Raw genomic sequence first — 18,705 nt, forward strand, 5'->3', positions numbered from 1 at the left:
CTCCGCATGGCAGCAGTCCGGCTGGTGAATGATTTATCATCTTCAAATTTTTATTTATGTATTATTCATCACCAGTGTATATGTATAAGGGCCTCAGATCTTAAGTGTCCTGGATGCCTCCTAAGTGCTTAATGTGGCCCTGGGGCTTACAGGCAGGAGGTAGAAATGGCTAGAAAGGGATACTGTGCTCTACTCTGTATGCCCCGCATTCCTAGATCCCGTTGGGCCTGCATTTCTGCTTCCAGTCCAGCCAGGGACAAAACTTTTCCCCAGAAGTCACTCTTGATCCTCTCCAAGTAGTTTTCTTTTTCCTTTTTTTTTCTGTCTCCTTCCTTTTCTCTTTACTTTCTCTTCTCTGTGGGTCTTCTCTCTCCCTCCTTGGTATAGCTCAGTGCTGAGCATCCCACTTACCAGAGCTCACACTGAGCATACCCATGTCCTTCCTATCTTCTCCTCTAACAAAGCTTTTCCCATTTCCTAAACTTGTGTGTGTGAGTGCACACACACACACACACACACACACACACACACACACACACGCACGCACACGTGCTACCCCAACACCCTGGGAAACTCTTGCCTTTGTGCCCCTTACCCTGAGCTCTGAGTTTTAAGCTCATGGCCACCCACTGGCGTACCTGCTTGTGTCACCAGTGATCTATCCTGTCCCATCCCCCTACCTCCCATGTCTCAGCTCCCCTGAGCTGGGAAGGGAAGCTTTACATTTTCACTCTTCCCTCTGAAAGTCTAATCGTTTTAGTCCATTAAGGAAACTGGCAATAGATTATCATGGGGAAAGCATGTGTGTTTATTAATATACAGAAACATAAACGTCATCCATTTAGTATGAGACTCAATAAAAGATGCAGAGTTTAAGCTTCCATAGCATTTTGAGTTACAGAAAGAAACAGGGGTAAAAGGGTACTGAAAGATGAGTCACCCTGAAAGCGAGGGAAGGGATGGGGGACCAGAGCAAAGCTTGTCTAGTTATCCAAATAAAGTTGGTCATCAGTGGGCCACCTGAGGTCAGCTCTGTCCAGGCTAAATCAGACCCCCAAGTTCTTCTTGCAGAAAGCCTTTTCCTGGAATGGAGGGAGGGCATCAGAACAGAAGGTCTTTGCCTGGGACATGTTTACAAGGCGTACATTTCCTTTGGCAAAGGACAGCTGTTTTGAAACCATTCCATCCAGGGGTCTGCAACAGCTTCAAAAAGCTACCTGGAAATCAACTAAGGAAGTAGACTTGATCTCCCTCATCTTCCCGCTGTCTCCCCAGGTTACCCCCAGTACCTAGTGGTGGGAAACCACCTGTCAGGGGAGCACCACCTGAAGATCCTGCGGGCAGAGCTGCAGGACGACGCGGTGTATGAGTGCCAGGCAATCCAGGCTGCCATCCGGTCCCGCCCTGCACGCCTCACAGTTCTGGGTAAGAGCCATCTACACAAAGGGATGGGACAAGGACTTGAAAACACCAAGGGTTCAGCTCCCAGAGAGAGCCCTTCTATGAAGCTGCATGGGAAGGAAACAAGACCCCCAGTAGAGCATTAGTCCCTCAGGCTTCACTCAGGGTTGCCCCATCATGTCCTCTCCCCTCTCTCCACATCCAAAAAGGATGCCCAAGAAATCACAATACCACTGACCTGTGGCTGCTATACTGAGTATGCTTGGCTGCTTCTTGGGGAGTTAATGAGTGTGCTGGGTGCTCTGCACTGTGAAGGAAGCCTGGCAACACAGGCTCAGGGAAGGTTATGGCATGGCCTGAGAGTCCCTTCCTCCAAAGCTGGTCTCCTAGGGTTCCAGCAAACCCTATATACAAACTGAGCCTCAAGCTCAATCTCCCCATGATTCCAGCATCTGCAGGGATCTCCAGTGACCCCTGATCCCTCCCTGACCTGCCCCCAGGTTCTCTGAGAATCCTGGTTCTCTGATCGTTCAAAGGAGAATTCATTCAAAGGAGGTCCCTACTCCAGCCATTCCTTTCTCTTAGTCTTTCCTCAAATGGTCATGTGATAGCCCTCCTGAAGAGGTCCCCACTCCCTTACTGGGGCAGACCTGCCTGAAGAAGGGAGTGGGGATTTGCTCTGCCCTCTTAAATTGCCCAGTTTTGATTAAGAGTTCAACCCTGGAAGGGGGGCAGAAAGATTGTAAGACACAGGTTGGGACATCATGCCAGAGGCATTGACTCTCCCCAAAACCTGACTGCTGCTCCCACAACACAGAACCCATAACCCCATCGGGAATAATTGCAACCCCACTGAGGAGGGAAAAGAGGGTACCAACACATGATGTATACATACAAAATATGTTGTTAATAATAATAAAGAAAGCCTGAAGCCAGTCGTGGTGGTGCATGCCTTTAATCCCAGCACTCTGGAGGCAAAGGTTAGGAAGATTGCCATGAGTTCAAGGCCACCCTGAGACTCCATAGTGAATTCCAGGTCACCCTGGGCTAGAGTGAGACCCTACCTCAAAAAAACAAAAAAAAAAGAAAAAAGAAAGAAAGAAAGAAAGAAAGAAAGAAAGAAAGAAAGAAAGAAAGAAAGAAAGAAAGAAAGAAAGCCAGCCAGCCGGGCATGGTGGCACACACCTTTGATCCCAGCACTCAGGAGGCAGAGGTAGGAGGATCACCATGAGTTCGAGGCCAGCCTGAGACTACATAGTTAATTCCAGGTCAGCCTGGGCTAGAACGAGACCCTACCTCAAAAAACTAAAATAATAATAATAATAAAGAAAAAAAAGAGTTCAGCTCCATCATGTCCCTTCTCTGGCCAGATGTTCTGGAGAAGAAAGCTACAGGGAAATGAGCCTTGCACAGCAGGAATAACTGCTCACAGTTGCAAAATAGTTTCCAGCAGCTTTCAAGCTCTTCCAAACTGAGTCAAGAACTGTCACCCCAGCTGAGAAACTGAAGCTCAGAGAATCAGAAGTCCTAGGCCAGGGTCTCCAGCTGTAACTCCTTGTGCCACTTCCCTGGCTCCTTATGGCACATGTGGATGGAGCCCAGGCAAGCAGGACAGAGCAGCCCCACCACCTCCTGGCAGCCACTGTGGAGCTCTGACCACAGGGTTGGCAGCCAGGATGCTGCTTGTGCTCAGAGATGAAATGTTTAAGAGCATCATCAGTTATTTTCATATCTACATGACCAAACACATGGACAAAAGATGCCAAACAAGGTGGCAGAGATGCCCCAGAGGACCATTTACCAGATTAACCTGGGCTGAGGTAGGGAGGAGTCGCTCAGTAACCTCACCAACCTCCAACCTGGGAGTCTGCTCTGGCCTGCCAGGAAAGGGGTAGAGAAGAGAGCTCTGTGTGACAAATGGACCAGATGGCTGAGCTAGAGATAGGACTTGAGATGAATGGCCAGAAGCCTACAGGAGCTGTGGCTGTTCCCTTTTCCCCTCAAGATGGGGACCATGTTAGGATGGGATCTAATTCAGTTCTAGCTTGAGAGAAGAGAAGGGGAGGACTTGAGGTCTATTGTGTTTTCTGACTTGGGAATGAACTGATCTGACAGAACACATTGTTAAGTGAAGTTGCAGGATAACTATGGTCATCTGCCTCTGCTGCCTTGCACAGGCTACCAGAGAATGCTGGCAAGGGGTTGGCGGGGGGGGGGGGGGGGGGCTTAAAGCACTGTCAGTTCCTCTGACCTCATGCAGCACTAAGACACCGAGAGATGATCCATCCCTCAAGGAGTAGCAAGCCTTGCCCACCAAGCCTGACCACTTATACCTTCTTCCTCCCTTTGTGCTGAAATTCCAAATTTTTCCCTGTCTTTACAGATAAGCGAATGCAGAGACTCAGAGAGGCAAAGATACTACCGGGAGGTCACACAGCTTAATTAACATTTAAAATCAACTCCACATTTTCCAATGGCAAACTAAGGCTACTTGCCTCATCTCTTGGCCCCAAATGCCAGCAGAATGTCATCTGTCCAGCTGGTTAAGAGCCAGGCTTCCCAGAGCAGAGCCTCAAGATCCAATCTGAACAGACCCAATTTTGTCTTAAGTAACCTCTAAAAACTTTCTCTCTTCCCTCTCTGACTGCTGTGGCCTAGCCTGGCATTGTATAGGGCTGGGTTTGTATGGTTAGGCATAGAGACCCACACAGGGTTCCCTGGGAGAATTCCTTAGGGATGAGAGGGAACAGTTTATGTGTAAGTATCTTCTCTTAGCTATTTATTCACTCTATGCAAATTAGATGTGGGCAAGAAAGGGGCTGCTGGGCCCTGGCCTCAAGCCTCCCTGACTCCTTGGTGCCCCACAGCCCCATACCTACCTTTTCTAGTGGTGGGGCGGTCACGTAGCCCCCACTCCAGTGGGTCCTGCACGTTCCTCTCAGTCTGGCAGATCCCCTCCCATCCCCTGGCCCTACAGTGCTCAACTGGCTGAGTTTCTATAGGTGCAGCCTTCCCCCAATGACTGCCCTGGACCAGGTGGAAGCCAACCTGGACACTTTACAGGGCACCCTGGTCAAGAGCCAGTCAATGGACTGTTGTGCACCCTGAGCCAGCCACCTTTCTTCCCACTAAGACCCCTCCTTCTTCTCTGTGACATCTCAGCCCAAGAAAATATCCCAGCCAGTTCTTCAAGAAGGGCTGCCTTCCCTATGTTCCAAGAATGAGAGAGCTCCCTAAGTTAGTCTGTATTTGCCTGAGATAGATAGATTTTTAATTAAATAAGTAAGAGCCTGACTAGAACCTGTGGAGGATGTGAGAGCAGAATCAGATGGTACTCCAGCCAAATCGCAAAGCAAACACTTTGGCTGGAACACAGGGGAGCCCCCGGGGGTCTTTCATCAAAGCACCAAGTGAGGAGGGCAAATACGAGAGATTATATAGCCAGCAGATGTGCACTGTTAAAATATGCATCTGCTGGCAGTGTGCTCTGAGAAGCCAGAGGGCCAGTTTTCCAAGCCTGCTGGACTCCAGGGAGGGTGTGGGGACTGGCCCAGCAGCCAAGCTTGGAGCCACAGACACGTTAATTAGCATTGTGTTTCCAACGCTCAGATGGAATCAGTCAAGGAATAACTTTGAGCAGAGCACTTTCTACCCTAGGAGACAGAACAGGAGCTTGAGAATGAGGCATAGGTGGGGGAAAAAGTTGTCCTGTGAAGCTGAGAGCCCCAGAGTAAGTGATGGTCAGGCTGTGCTCCCTCAGTGATCCAGCCAGCTGCCAAGGGCTGCGCATGACTCAGTCTAAGTCTACACAGAGATCTTAACACCCGCAGAACAACTCAGGAGTCTTGGCATCAAGAAAAGGGCTGCTGACTTAGAGCTATCTGTGTGATCCTAATCCCAGTTTCTTGGCCTGTATATAATGAGAGGTGTGAATAAAAGGCTGAGGTCTAAGAATTGTCCAGTCCCCCAAAGACCTTATTTTAGCCAAAAGTCCAACATGCTGCACCAACTATTTTAGGAAAATGGGTCATTCCCCACTGGAGCATGTGGTGCCTGAGGCAGAGAAGGTAACGGATGAGATGGTTTAGACAGCAGTCCACCTTGAGGCTGGGAGATGAAACCTCACAAAGTCCTGCTCAAGCCTAGGATCTGGGACTTGACTTTGGGCTTTGACCCCCAGGCGTCCCTCGGTACCCAACTCCAACACATTGCTAGCCATACCTGCAGCAGTTCTGCTTCGTTGACAGCTTAACACCCCCATGCACATGGCCAGAGCCATGGTACAGTAATAAAAAGACCCTGGGCTGCAAAGAATACCATCTAGCAGCTGACTATGTAACTTGGAGCAATGGCCTCGAGACCAGAGCTGGGCCTCTTAGATCCAAATCCTTAGCCATCCCCTAGTATAGCAAAGGTACTCAATCATGTTTTTGCTTGTTTTTAAGTGAATGAATGGATGAGAGAATGAATGAGATTTCTGATTCTTCATCTGTAAGTGGAAATACTAAAAATATTAACCTCATAGAGTTGTGAGCCTCCAATGCAGACACTGTGTAAATACTTTAGTACACTTTAAAGCTGTATACACACTCACACATGTGCATGTGTGAATGGCATCCACATCGTCCCACATGCAGGAGCCATGGGATCCAGGCGTAGGGTATCATTGCATTTAATGGGTCCAGCTACCTAGAGACTTGGGAAACAAGGAATTGGGGGGCTCAGAGCAAGAAGGAAATAGATGCCAAGGATTTGATAAAGAAATAGTTCCTCAACCCTTATCATGTGCTGAGCACTAATCTAGACATTGATATTCATCTGCAAGCCAAAGATAAAACCATTCCTGACCTGGTGGAACTTACATTCTAGCAAGGAGCAAGACAGCTGACAGATAATAATCAGATTCAGCAAGTGACATATCTTTAGGCTGTCCAATATTAATAAATGCCATGGAGGCTACGCATGGTGGTGAACACCTTTAATCCCAGCACTAGAGAGGCTGAGGTAGGAAGATCTCTGTAGATTCAAGGCCACGCTGAGGTTAGCATGAACTAGAGCAAGACCCTACCTCAAAACAATGCCATGGAAAAGATAGAGTAGAGCAGGGTAAGGGGGTCTGAAGTGGAGAAGAGGTATTGGTTGTCACATCAATTATTTTAAAGTCCTTTGAGGCCAGCCTTGTCCCCCATTGCTCTCTTCCTCCTTGCCTGCAGCTCCCATTAGAAAGCAAGCTTCCAGGCTGGAGAGATGGCTTAGCGACTAAGCACTTGCCTGTGAAGCCTAAGGACCCCGGTTCGAGGCTCGGTTCCCCAGGTCCCACGTTAGCCAGATGCACAAGGGGGTGCACGCGTCTGAAGTTCGTTTGCAGTAGCTGGAAGCCCTGGCGCGCCCAATCTCTCTCTCTCCCTCTATCTGTCTTTCTCTCTGTGTCTGTCTCTCTCAAATAAATAAATAAAAAATTAAAAAAAAATAAGAAAAAGAAAGCAAGCTTCCTAACTCCAACATGAATTATGAAAGATGGAGGCTAAGTCAGTGCAGAGAGGGCGTCTTTTACCATGATGTATATGGTGGTTTGATTCAGGTGTCCCCCATAAACTTAGGTGTTCTGAATGCTAGGTTCCCATCTGATGGAGATTTGGGAATTAATATCTCCTGGAGGGAGTGTATTGTTGGGGGTGGGCTTATGGGTGTTATAGCCAGTTTCCCCTTGCCAGTGTTTGTCACACTCTCCTGTTCCTGTTGTCTACCTTATGTGGGCTAGGGGGTGATGTTCATCCTCTGCTCATGCCATCATTTTCCCTGTCATCATGGAGCTTCCCCTCAAGCCTGTAAGCCAAAATAAACCTCTTTTCCCCAGAAGCTGCTCTTGGTTGGGTAATTTCTACCAGCCATGCGAACCGGACTGCAACAGTAAAGTGGTACCTAGGACTGGGATTGCTGCTAGACACCTGACTGTGTGGCTTTAGCCTCTTGGAGCTGATTTTCAAGAGTAATGTAGCAGGATTTGAAACCTTGGCCTAAGAGACACGTTACAGTGATGAAAGTACAGCTTGATGGACTATTCTGGTCAGAGTTGAAAGGCCTGAATGCAGTAAGAATTGTGGACTGTGAGGTTTGGCTTATAAGGGTGAGAAAGTGCTTTGCCTGGATTTGGCTAGTAGTTTGTGTGGGAAGCTTGCTGTTATGCCCATTTCCTGAGAAGCTGTGCAGGGTTGCTTTGCATAGAAATGAACTGGTGTGAGCAGAGGGATATGGAACAGAAAGAAAAATCTTTGGGTGAGTTACTGCCAGTTTAGCTGCAATTGAGAGATTATAACCTTTGAGATTGAGCCAGCTGACCTGCATTGGGGCAAAGGAAGAATGTAGACTCTTTTGAAAGGGCCTGAGTGCTCAAGGAGTGTCCTATTCTTCAAAGTCTGTTTTTTTACCCCCTGGATTAACAAATTGGTACCTACCTGGTATTGTGGAGTATAAGAAATGCAAGAGAGGGTCATTGAGTTTGCAACACTGTCTTGCATTTTGGAAATGGCCATGGGCAGTGTGAAGAAAGTTTGCTGGTTGCTTGCACGGAGACCCCATGGGGCCATGAGGATGAACCGTGGGTTACAATGGAGACCCAGTAGAGATGCTGAGACCACAAGATGACTGCTCAGAAAAGCTGCCGGCCCTGAATGAAGTTTTTCAGGACTGTGAATAGCCTAGCTGGAGGGGCAGAATTGAAACTCCAGACTTGCTGCTGATCGGAATTATTGTATTTGGAGATTTGTCACTAGCTAGAGTTGGTGGACTTGGAGCTACAGTTTGATGTTTGCCCTGGCTGTTTTGAATTTTGTATTGGTTGAATATTTCTTTGCTATGCCCAATGCCATCTTTTGCAGTATGAATGTTTATTCTGTGTCATTTTGGGGTTTTTGAGGTTATTTTTTGGTATTATGGCTCAGTTAAAAGACCTTGAATTACGGGGATGTATGAACATCATTGGAATGACAAAAACTATGGGGACTTTTAAAGTTGGACTGAATGCATTGTATTTTATATCATGCATGGATATCAGTTTATGAGGGCCATGGGCGGAATGTGGTAGTTTAATTCAGGTGTCCCCCATAAACTTAGATGTTCTGAATGCTAGGTTCCCAGCTAATGGAGATTTGGGAAGTAATGTCTTCTGGAGGGAGTGTATTGTTGGAGGTGGGCTTATGAGTGTTATAGCCAATTTCCCCTTGCCAGTGTTTGGCACACTCTCCTGTTCCTGTTGTCTACCTTATGTGGGCCAGGGGGTGATTTCCACCCTCTGTTCATGCCATCATTTTCCCCTGCTATCATGAGCTTCCCCTCAAGCCTGTAAGCCAAAATAAACCTCTTTTCCCCAGAAGCTGCTCTTGGTTGGGTGATTTCTACCAGCAATGCAAACCTGACTACAATGTCAAACCCAGATACTAAGATACGATCCAATCTTTTCTGTGTCCTTAACTTGCTCTCTGATATCCACCACATGACATCAACCCTGTGTTAGTTATTAGCTATTAAAAATAAGTGACAGAAGCAACCTAAAGGAAGATGGGCTTATTATGGCTCATGAAGGGGACATAGCCCATCATGGTAGGAATACATGGCAGCTGAGGTGGTCCTAGGCGGTGGAGCTGGCAGTACACCTTCCCCTTATCACTGTGGCTTGGGAATCAGAGAAAGAGAAGAATGCTGCTACTCAGCTCACTTTCTCCTCTTCCCCTTTTAGTCAGTCTGAGCCCTCAGCCCATGAGATGATCCTTGCACATTCACGCCGAGTCTCCCTTCCCAATTAGTCCTGTCTGGGAAAGGTGTCACAGTCATACCCAGAGATGTGACTCCTAAATGACTCTAAATCTGGGCAGGTTGACAATGCTTCCAGTTCTCAATCCATAAACCATGGTGAATCCAGGAGGAGCTGTGATGCAAAGCTGGTATACAGTGATTCTTCTTTGATGTTGTATATACATAATGTGGTGTGGTGTGGTGTGTGTGATGTATGCACACGTATGTGCCCTTGTGGTGCCCTATGCACTTACCTGTGTTGGAGTGTGCTCACCTGTGATGGCCAGAGCAGAACATCAGGGGTCCCACTCTTCTGTCCATTCCTGTTTGAGCTAGAGTCTCCACTGATGCTGAAACTTACTACTTTTCACAGGCCTGGGTGATTCCCTTGTCTCCACACCCCTTTGTGAGGTGGGACTGCAGGCTGAGCCATCTCTATAGCCCAGCAGCACCATCTTCTAAATGATTCTTCTAGACACTGGTTAGGACAAATCTACCCACAGCCACCAGACATAAAAGGCAAGTCAGTAGAGATGGAGTGTTTTCTGGGTGGTGAGAAAGTGTCTTTGCAGAACAGATCCCAAAATTCCTGCCATGGCCCATAAGACCCCTGGGTTCTGCCATCTGCCCTTCCTCGGGCATACCTCCATTACCCATTAGTTACGAACACCTGCTTCATTCATGACTCCTCTGAACATCTTTCCAGCCTCTTCCTCCTTTCCTCCCTTGGCTAATTCAAACCCACCTGGGAAGGTATACCTTAAGCAGTACCTCCTCCAAGAAGCTTTTCTTGAAACCTACATAGCCTGTCACCCTCTGTGTTCCTTTTGCTACTTATAGAAGCCTGGATCACAACATGTTGTGACCATTCAAATTCTTGTGCTCACATTAACTGTTTTTTGTCTGTTTCTCCCATGCAGCCTCTTAGGAGCTTCTTACATGCCTATAGCAGACATTAGGTGTTCAGTGAATGTGTATCATGACAATTGAAGCAATAGGACCTGTGGTCACGTTAGGGGGGTGGGAGGGAAGGTGCATAGTACATAGTAAACCCCAAGTACAAGTGAGAGTGTGTGGTGTTGTATGAAATGGACTTTGTGTGGAATAGTATTGTGTGGTATGATACTTTGTGGTGGTGTGTGGTATGGTGTTATATGGTTTGTTGTTGTATGGAGTGACATGTGGTGTTGTGAGGTATGATATGATGTGCAAGTGTGTGTAGCTGTGGGGTGTGATGCTGTGTGGTAATATAGAGAGGTAATATAACTTCCTAGTTTGGAGCCCATATTCTGGAAGCCAGGTTGCCTGAACTTGAAACCTGGCTGTCGCTTTACCAGTAATGTGACCTTGGTCAAATTACTCAGTTCCTCTGTGCCTGTATGAACTGGAAGAAATAATCATACCACTTACACAGGGTGGTAGAGAGAATTGAATGAAACAACATATGCAAGCATGTCTCAAAATAGTGCCTGGCATGCAGCTAGACATATAAGCATATGGGCTGTTATTATTTTATTAGCTATTGCTATTATTGTTAACACCCAGACACCAGCCAGTGAGCCCTCCTTCCAAGAGCATCACACTGCATTCTGGGGAAGCTTTTCCACACAGCAGGAATGCAGGAAGCCCCCTTCCTGCAGGCCCCTCCTGGGCACCACAGGAAGACAAGCAGAATTGATTTCCTTATCTCCTTATTAAGCATGCTTTGCCTGGGCCCTGGCCTGGTCTTAGGTGCTATATCTCATTTGGGCCGTGTGTCTGTTTGCTGCCACATTCATTACCCTCAATCACCCCCAAATAGGAGCAGCAAATAAGCCAGTGATGGGAGAGAAGAGCGCAAAAAACATCCTTATCTCCCGAGGTTCCATATGGGGACAAGGCTCAGCTGGTGTGCATACCTCTCCCACACACCCCACCCACCACCAACTCCCTCCTTCTCCTTCACTGCCCTTCTGGGTGGCCCAAACCACTCCCAGAATCCCCTCCTCTCTTCTCGTTAGCTACTGTATGCCTTTCCCATGCCAGTCTAAGCAGGAGACAAGGAGCACCGGGGAGTTTTGGCACTGCCTTAAACTGATGAATAGGGTCCCTACTATAAATTAGAGTTCTCTGAGGCAAGTGTCTGAGGTCCACACTTGGGTTCCCTCTGTAGCTGCCCACAGCTCCAGAAGATGAAGTGTGTCCCTGAGTTTAAGGGCACTGACCTCTTTGGAACCTCCCCCACACTGTATTCCTTCCCCACTAATCTGCATATTGCCCCCAAAGGGAGGCCTCCCACATTCTTCTCCCCATCCTGCTGCCTGCTCCTCATCTCAGGTTCCCTAGGACAGGATGTCTATCCCTCACTGGAGTCAGCACCTTTGAGAGATACAAGGTGGGGAAGGGACACAGGTGATAAGCCATTCCCAACACTCCCAAGGGGCTGCGAGCCCTTGGGGATAGAGGCAAACCTGGAGCTTCCTTTTGCTCCTCAATCAGGCTCCCCACAAGAAGAGGAATGCTCGCCTTCTACCCCAGCCCCGTTCCTCAGAGCCTGCAAGCCCAACACTGCCTTCCAAGGGCTCCCTCACCGTTTAAAGCTGGAGGTTATAACCCAGACAGCCACCCCCAAGGCCACCTCCAGCCCTTCATGCTTTCAACATCAGGACAGAGGAGTTCCAGGGACTTCACTCAGGACCTGCTGCAATCACAGAGGGTGCAGCTTCCTGCAGTAGACCCCACCAGCCTGAGGTCTACCCCCGTCACCAGCTGACTGAGGCTCTACAGTGTAGCCCTGTGCAATGCTGATATGTGACACCACCATACTCAGAGCATTGGCAAGTCTCCAGGTCCAAGGCCAAAAAGTCCTGACTTCAAAGACAGGAGGCACACATTTTTGTCCTAGTATGAGACATGGGACCACAATGCTTAGTGGCTCAGGCCACCTTCTCCCTGGTAACAACAGGAGCCAGAAATGCACCCCACAGCTTGATAGTGATTCCCCACAATTTTTCATGGTTTGAGGTTGGGCACATGGGCCGTTGTCCCCTGAGTCCTTCTTCCCTTGCTCCTGAGAGCAAGGATAATATGTCCTTCAGCTATGCTTGCCAAGCATGACCCTGAGAATGCTGAGCCGGCTCAACTGCTCAGCAAGAGTCATACCACAGAGATTTGCAAAAGTCAGGAGTTGGTACTCTGGCATCTGCATTTGCTTTGGAGCCAGCAGCTCCAGGGCTTTTCCATGTAACCTAGACCCCCTTCCTACAACCTTCAGAGTTCAGCCACCTACAGAAAGCCCTAACCCACTCTGCCCTGCACAGGGCAGGCTCCTCTGGCTTGGGTAACTTGCAAAAACTCCTAAAAGCCTCAAAAAGCACAGGCAAGAGACATCTTCCCTGGTGCCAATGTGGGACTCTTCATTTGGGCCACTAACCATTTGCAAGGTCCCCTGTGCATGCTTCAATCATATTCACATGTACAGACACCTTGGTCTCAGGACAAATGTACTAGGCTCACATGTACCTGCACATGGGTCATATAGAGTATGGCTAAATCATCAGTGTACCCATGGTGGAAAGACACAGGAATGTTGATCAAGGAAATCAGTCACTGTTGGGGAACAGATAGCTTCTCAGAGCCTTGACAAAAGTATCGACTATCACCCCTTGTCAGGCCCAGAAGAGAATGGAGCAGTTGGAGCGTGGTTTCATCGCTCGAGCCCCGCTTCTCTATCGATTCCCCCTATGACAAATGAAATGCAGGGGAAGAGTCATTGCACACCGGGCGGGGGGGACTTCTGCCAAGCCACCTATGCAGAAACTGACCCTCTCCCAGCATGCAGGCACCCCAGATATTGGACCCAGTACTCTGTCTGAGACAACCCTGGGTCTGAGCTAGACAAGAAGTGCTCTAAGAGCTAAAAATAGCTCACCACTGCTCTTCTGTGACCTCAGCCTGGGCCCAAGACGAGGCTTTCATGGCAAATTATGGATTTAAAACTGGCAATGAATCTCCATTACAGCATGAAATGAGAAAGGAAAATGCCACTAAATGGAAGCCTTTCTACAGCAGCCAACAGGGTGAGGGAGGGTGGGGTTTAGAAGGCAGCTTAGATGCAAAGTCACACACCTCACAGCACACTCAGAGAGGCCACAGACAGGGAGAAAAGGTACCTCAGGGAGTGGGCAGGGCCTGAGCCTAAGGGGAGAGCAGCATCCTCCACCAGGTCAGGACATCAGGGAGACAGAGGGTACAGTGCTTGCCTGCCAGGAGCCAAGACAAGGCTGTGATTGTTTTTCCACAGAGAAAGGATGTCCTGCTGCTTAAAGTCACAGCTTTTTGATGGTAGGACAGATATGACCAGAGGCATTTGAGCACCCAGGACCCACTGCCTTTACAAGTATCCCAGGGGTCAGTGTAGCCCCTAAAACCATCTTACTCATCATCCCATACCAAGGTGACATCCCTGAATGATCTAGACATGGGAGACACAACCAAGAATCTCTATTCTGATCTGATCCACACACATACATACAAACAACACTTAAGATTTACAGTGAGAAGGGGGGAGAGAGAATTCTCGGTGGTTAAAAGCACTTGCTTTGCAAGCCTGATGACCAGAGCTCAGATCCCCAGACCCCACATAAAGCTGGACATGGTGGCTCACATGTCAGTAATCCCAACTCACCTATGGCAATGGGAGGCAATCAGGAGAATCCTGAAGCTCACGAGCCACCTACTCTGGCATTTAGACCCTGTCTCAAACAAGATGGAAGATGAGGGCTGGAGGGATGGCTTAGCTGCTAAGGCACTTGCCTGCAAAGCCAAAGAATACATATCCAAATCTCCAGGTCCCACGTCGCCAGACACACAGTGACACAACAGCATAATGTCGCACATGCGCACAAGGGACACACACATCTGGATATCATTCACAGCAGCTGAAAGACCCTGACACATCCATTCTCCCATTCCCCCCCCCAAAAAATAAATAATAAAAAAAGGAAGGTAAGAATGGAGACCTCAATGTTGTCCTTTGACATCCACACATTCACACATGCACCATGAGACATACATACACAGAGAGGGGGGGTACATCAGAAAGAAATTAAGAAGATTTGTAGTGGTCTAGCTAGTTCTGGTGTGCCCCTCCATCCCAAACTTCAACCATTTTCACTCTTGTATACACTGGCCCCTGGGGACAACAGAAGAGCTGTCATAATTTAAGACATATCTTGAAAGCAAATACATAATAACAGCAGAGAGAGCTGACGTGTCATTATACTCTGATACCCCAGATTCAATCCTTGACCTAGACCTGATGAACTTGGATCAGTCAGCACCATGGATAGCACAAAATCCACACCCTCCACTGGGGTAACAGGGAACTTCAAAGACACAAGGTTTCCACTGTGCACACAAGTAGAGGTAGTGGGGAAGCTTGGCTTACTACAGCGGAGTCTTAGGGGAAGAGCGTCCTTCTCAAATATTTGAAGAAGGAAAATAGATTTATTCTGTGGTACTTCTGAGGAAAGAACCAGGCCAGGGGGGATGTTTCTCTATCTGCACTATTAAAACTGAGGGAAGCAGGCAAAAGAAAGTGATGGGAGGGGATTATGATCAAAATATTTTACATACATATATGAAAATTGCCAATAAAATGTTTTTTTAATAAAAGTGAGAGTCAGGGCTGGAGAGATGGCTTAGTGGTTAAGCGCTTGCCTGTGAAGCCTAAGGACCCAGGTTCGAGGCTCAATTCTCCAGCACCCACGTTAGCCAGATGAACAAGAGGGTGCACGCATCTGGAGTTCATTTGCAGTAGCTGGAAGCCCTGGTGCGCCCATTCTCTCTCTCTCTCCCTCTTTCTCTCTCTGTCACTCAAATAAATAAATAAAAATGAAGCCAGGCATGGTGGCACATGCCTTTAATCCCAGTACTTGGGAGGCAGAGGTAGGAGGACTGCCATGAGTTAGAGGCCACCCTGAGACTCCATAGTGAATTCCAGGTCAGCCTGAGCTAGAGTGAGACCCTACCTCAAAAAAACAAAACAAAACAAACAAACAAAAAAGAACAAAAAAAAATTTAAAAATCTGAGAGTCAGAGCTCTGTGGTATGGTAAGCTCTCTGGCTCTTGCAACATTAAAAAAAGGGTTTAGATTCCCCCCCCCCCATGCTTATTTCTTGAAGACGAAAGTTAGTTTATTCATTCCCAGAAGTCAGATGATGACAGCAACTATTCCTGTTCTAGAGCTGAGCAGGAGTTGAGGTTGGTCCAAGGGAGGAATCATGCAGTGAAAAGAGCTAGAACCATGTCAGGTGTTCCTTCCTCACTGACATCCCTGTGACACAGTGTGCCATGGCTCTGCACAGAGCTCCAATGCAAGTGGAAGATTAGCCCAATTGAAAGGTCAGTGAGAATGGAGACATAGTGCTGCCTCCAGGGTGGTAGAAGCATCACAAGCAGACATTACAGAGAGTTGAAGTTATTGAATATCAGTCAAAACATAAGTATCCTGCAAACATGTTATCAAAATCTGGGTATGCCATGAAATGTCACAATATGAGCCTGAACATAATGGCTGAGAAAATTGGAGGCAGACCCTGATATGTTCTTTGTAATGACAACCTCGTGCCATGGAAAAACACCTCAGCATCTGGAGAGGGCACCAAAGGCCCAGCACTGGCAGTAAAACACAGCCACCTCCCTGCAGGAATTTCTTTTTTTTTAATTAATTTATTTTTGAAGGAATTGCTTGTGAAGCCAAACTTGGGAGCTATCAGAAAGGTGGTCTAGTAAGGAGGGAGGAGCTATCCATGCTGGGGTTCACCTGGATGGAAGAGCAAGACGAGAAGCAGTGCACTTGGAAAGAGCTGGTGAGTCAGAGCTCACACTGGGAGAAAAGCAGTATTGTAGCATGGGATGGAACATTATAACCTAGTCTTTTTAAATATTTTTTAATTTTATTTGTATTTATTTGAGAGAGAGAGAAGCAGAGAAAGACAGATAGAGAAACAATGGGTATGCCAGAGACTCCAGCTTCTGCAAATGAAGTCCAGACACATGCACTACCTTGTGCATCAGGCTTACATGGGTCCTGGTGAATCTAACCCAGGTCCTTTGACTTTGCAAGCAAATGCCTTCACCACTAAGCCATCTCCACAGCCAATATGCGTATTCTTAATACCCTGGCTTTCACTCACAAGATGTTCTCATCAGCTGGGCAGAGTATAGATAAAGAGAGGATGGAACACAGCTTCAAACTTCCATCCAAAGATCTGATGTTCCCAGATCTCAGCTTTCTCTGGATGTGTGCCACTGGGCACATCATCTGTCCACAAAACATGGCAGCACATCAGTATATTCTGATTGGAGATGAAAGGCAGCTCTAGTAAGCTTCACTAAGCACTAGTCTAATACAATATTAGTAAGCCTTCTTTAACCCTTTGTCAACTCTGCCAGGCAGCATCCATGGCCCCTCTGGTGAAGAATGAAACTAATACCCAGAGAGAATCATTAGCATGCCCAAAGTCATCCAGAAGAGGTAAATAGAGTCCAAACTCCCCCTCTCTAAACCCTGCTCAGATTTGCGGCTGCCTAACTCTCTTTATGATGAACAGGTCTTCCAGACCATGGGAACTGCAAAAGCCTGCCAGAGCCCTCAAACATCTTGGGGCCCACAGAGTCTGGGTGTTGTCCTGGACCATGAACCAAGAACTTTAAGAGACCTACCCTGGCAGCTCCTGACTCCTAGAGTGCCTTAGGCACTGAGCCCTAAAATCTACTCCATTGAGTCTCACTCGATGGCTGCCCACTGCCTCTTGCCTCATCACTCTGGGCCTCTACATTGTCCAGCCATGTGGAGCAGGTTTTCCTGGGAAAGTGGGTCACAGGCCACAGAAACCTACACAGCTGCCTCCTTTTCACAAATACTAGATGCCTGAGCCCTGCAGAAGCCTGGTTTCCAAAAGAATATCCCATTCCACAGGCCCATCAAGGTGTTCGTAAATGTTGATATAAAGGAAGAGCTTTCCATATGTAAATATGTCAGGAAAGTTGCTAGCAGCTGAGAAGTCACCCAGGTGGCTGCTCCACTGGAGGAGAAGGCTGAGGACAGAGCTGTCCCCAGAAGAGCTAGTTCTGCTCTACCCTCCACCACGTTACCCTTCTCACCCTCTGCTCACTTTTCCCTACCCGCAGTCACTAGATGCTAGAGAAAACCCATCTTACAGACAGGTCAACTGAAGCCAACAAGGAAAGGAATGCAGTCAACCTCTGTCTCTGAGAGTTTTGCACTTACAACAATATTTGGAAAATATTGCATGCATCTGTACTGAATAGATACATACATTTATCTTGTCATTATTCCTTAAATAATAATGTATAACAACTATTTACATGACATTTACATTGTTTTAGGCACTACAAGTGATCTAAAAAGATAATAAAGTATACATGAGGATACTTTATTAGTTATCTAGGTTACATGCAAATATCACATCATTTCATACTATGGGGGGGTCTTTCAAGTTTGTTCCTCACAATTCTGTTCTTTTTTTTGGCGGGGGAGCAAGCCCAACAGACTGGTCTCTTTTGAGAGAGAGAGCAAGAGATAGAGAGGGAGAGCATTAACCCACCAAGACCTGTAGCCACTGTAATCAAACTCCAGATACATGCACCACCTTGTGTGCATGTGTGCCCTTGCGCGTGTGTCACTTTGTGTGTCTTACATGGGATCTGGGGAGGTGAACATGGGTCCTTAGGCTTCTCATGCAAGTGCTTTAACTGCTAAGCCATCTCTCCAGCCTAACCTTTTTTATGCTAGTGTGAATTAAGCTGTCTTAACTATATTTCAAACTATTCACTGCTACTTTATACAAATGCAATTGGTTTTTATATAAATACTCCTTAACTTACTTTGAGAGAAATCCCAATAAACCCCTTCATATGTTGAAAATGCATTTAATATGCCTGACCTACCAAGCATCCTCGCTTAACCACCCAGCACCTGCAGAGTGACAATACCTTCTCCATCATGGGGCTGACTGGAGCCATGGCTCACTGCCCAGCCTTGTGAAAGAGTGTGTAGCTAGTGGCCCAGAAAAGATAAAGATGCAAAATTCAACATGTAGTTTCTACTGAGTGTATATTGCTTTCAAACCAAGAAAGGAAAAAAATCATTAGTGAAATCATAAGCTAGTGACCACCTAAATACAAGGTCCTGGCTAATTTGTTTTCAATCTAGTAGGTATTCTAATCTGAACTTCATAAGATTTTCTACACACTGAACCATTTTGTCTGGGAGTAAAAATTATTTTACTTCTTTCCCAATCTGCAGCCTTTTTTCCCTTATGGTACTAGCTACAACTTCCAGTACAATACTAAAGAGAAATCTTGTTCCCAAACTTGGAGGACATCATTCAGATTTTTATCACATAGTATAATGCCAGCTGGAATGTTTTCATAGACATCATATATCAGGTTAAAGAAGTTTCTGTCTGTTCCCACTGTGTTGAGAGGGTTTTAACACATAATAA

General features: G+C 47.1%; 1 protein-coding gene across 7 annotated transcripts in view; it reads left to right on the plus strand.

The window, feature by feature from the left end:
- Positions 1 to 18,705, plus strand: part of Kirrel3 (kirre like nephrin family adhesion molecule 3) — a 615,828-nt gene that overhangs the window by 513,903 nt on the left and 83,220 nt on the right. For all 7 annotated transcript variants that reach the window (XM_045145244.1, XM_045145243.1, XM_045145247.1 and 4 more), the window contains exon 4: positions 1,276 to 1,425. In XM_045145244.1, the coding sequence (XP_045001179.1) occupies positions 1,276 to 1,425 (150 nt within the window). The remainder of the gene's footprint in view (positions 1 to 1,275; positions 1,426 to 18,705) is intronic.

The sequence above is a fragment of the Jaculus jaculus genome, chromosome 3 (assembly GCF_020740685.1).
Source record: "Jaculus jaculus isolate mJacJac1 chromosome 3, mJacJac1.mat.Y.cur, whole genome shotgun sequence".
Classification (NCBI taxonomy): domain Eukaryota; kingdom Metazoa; phylum Chordata; class Mammalia; order Rodentia; family Dipodidae; genus Jaculus; species Jaculus jaculus.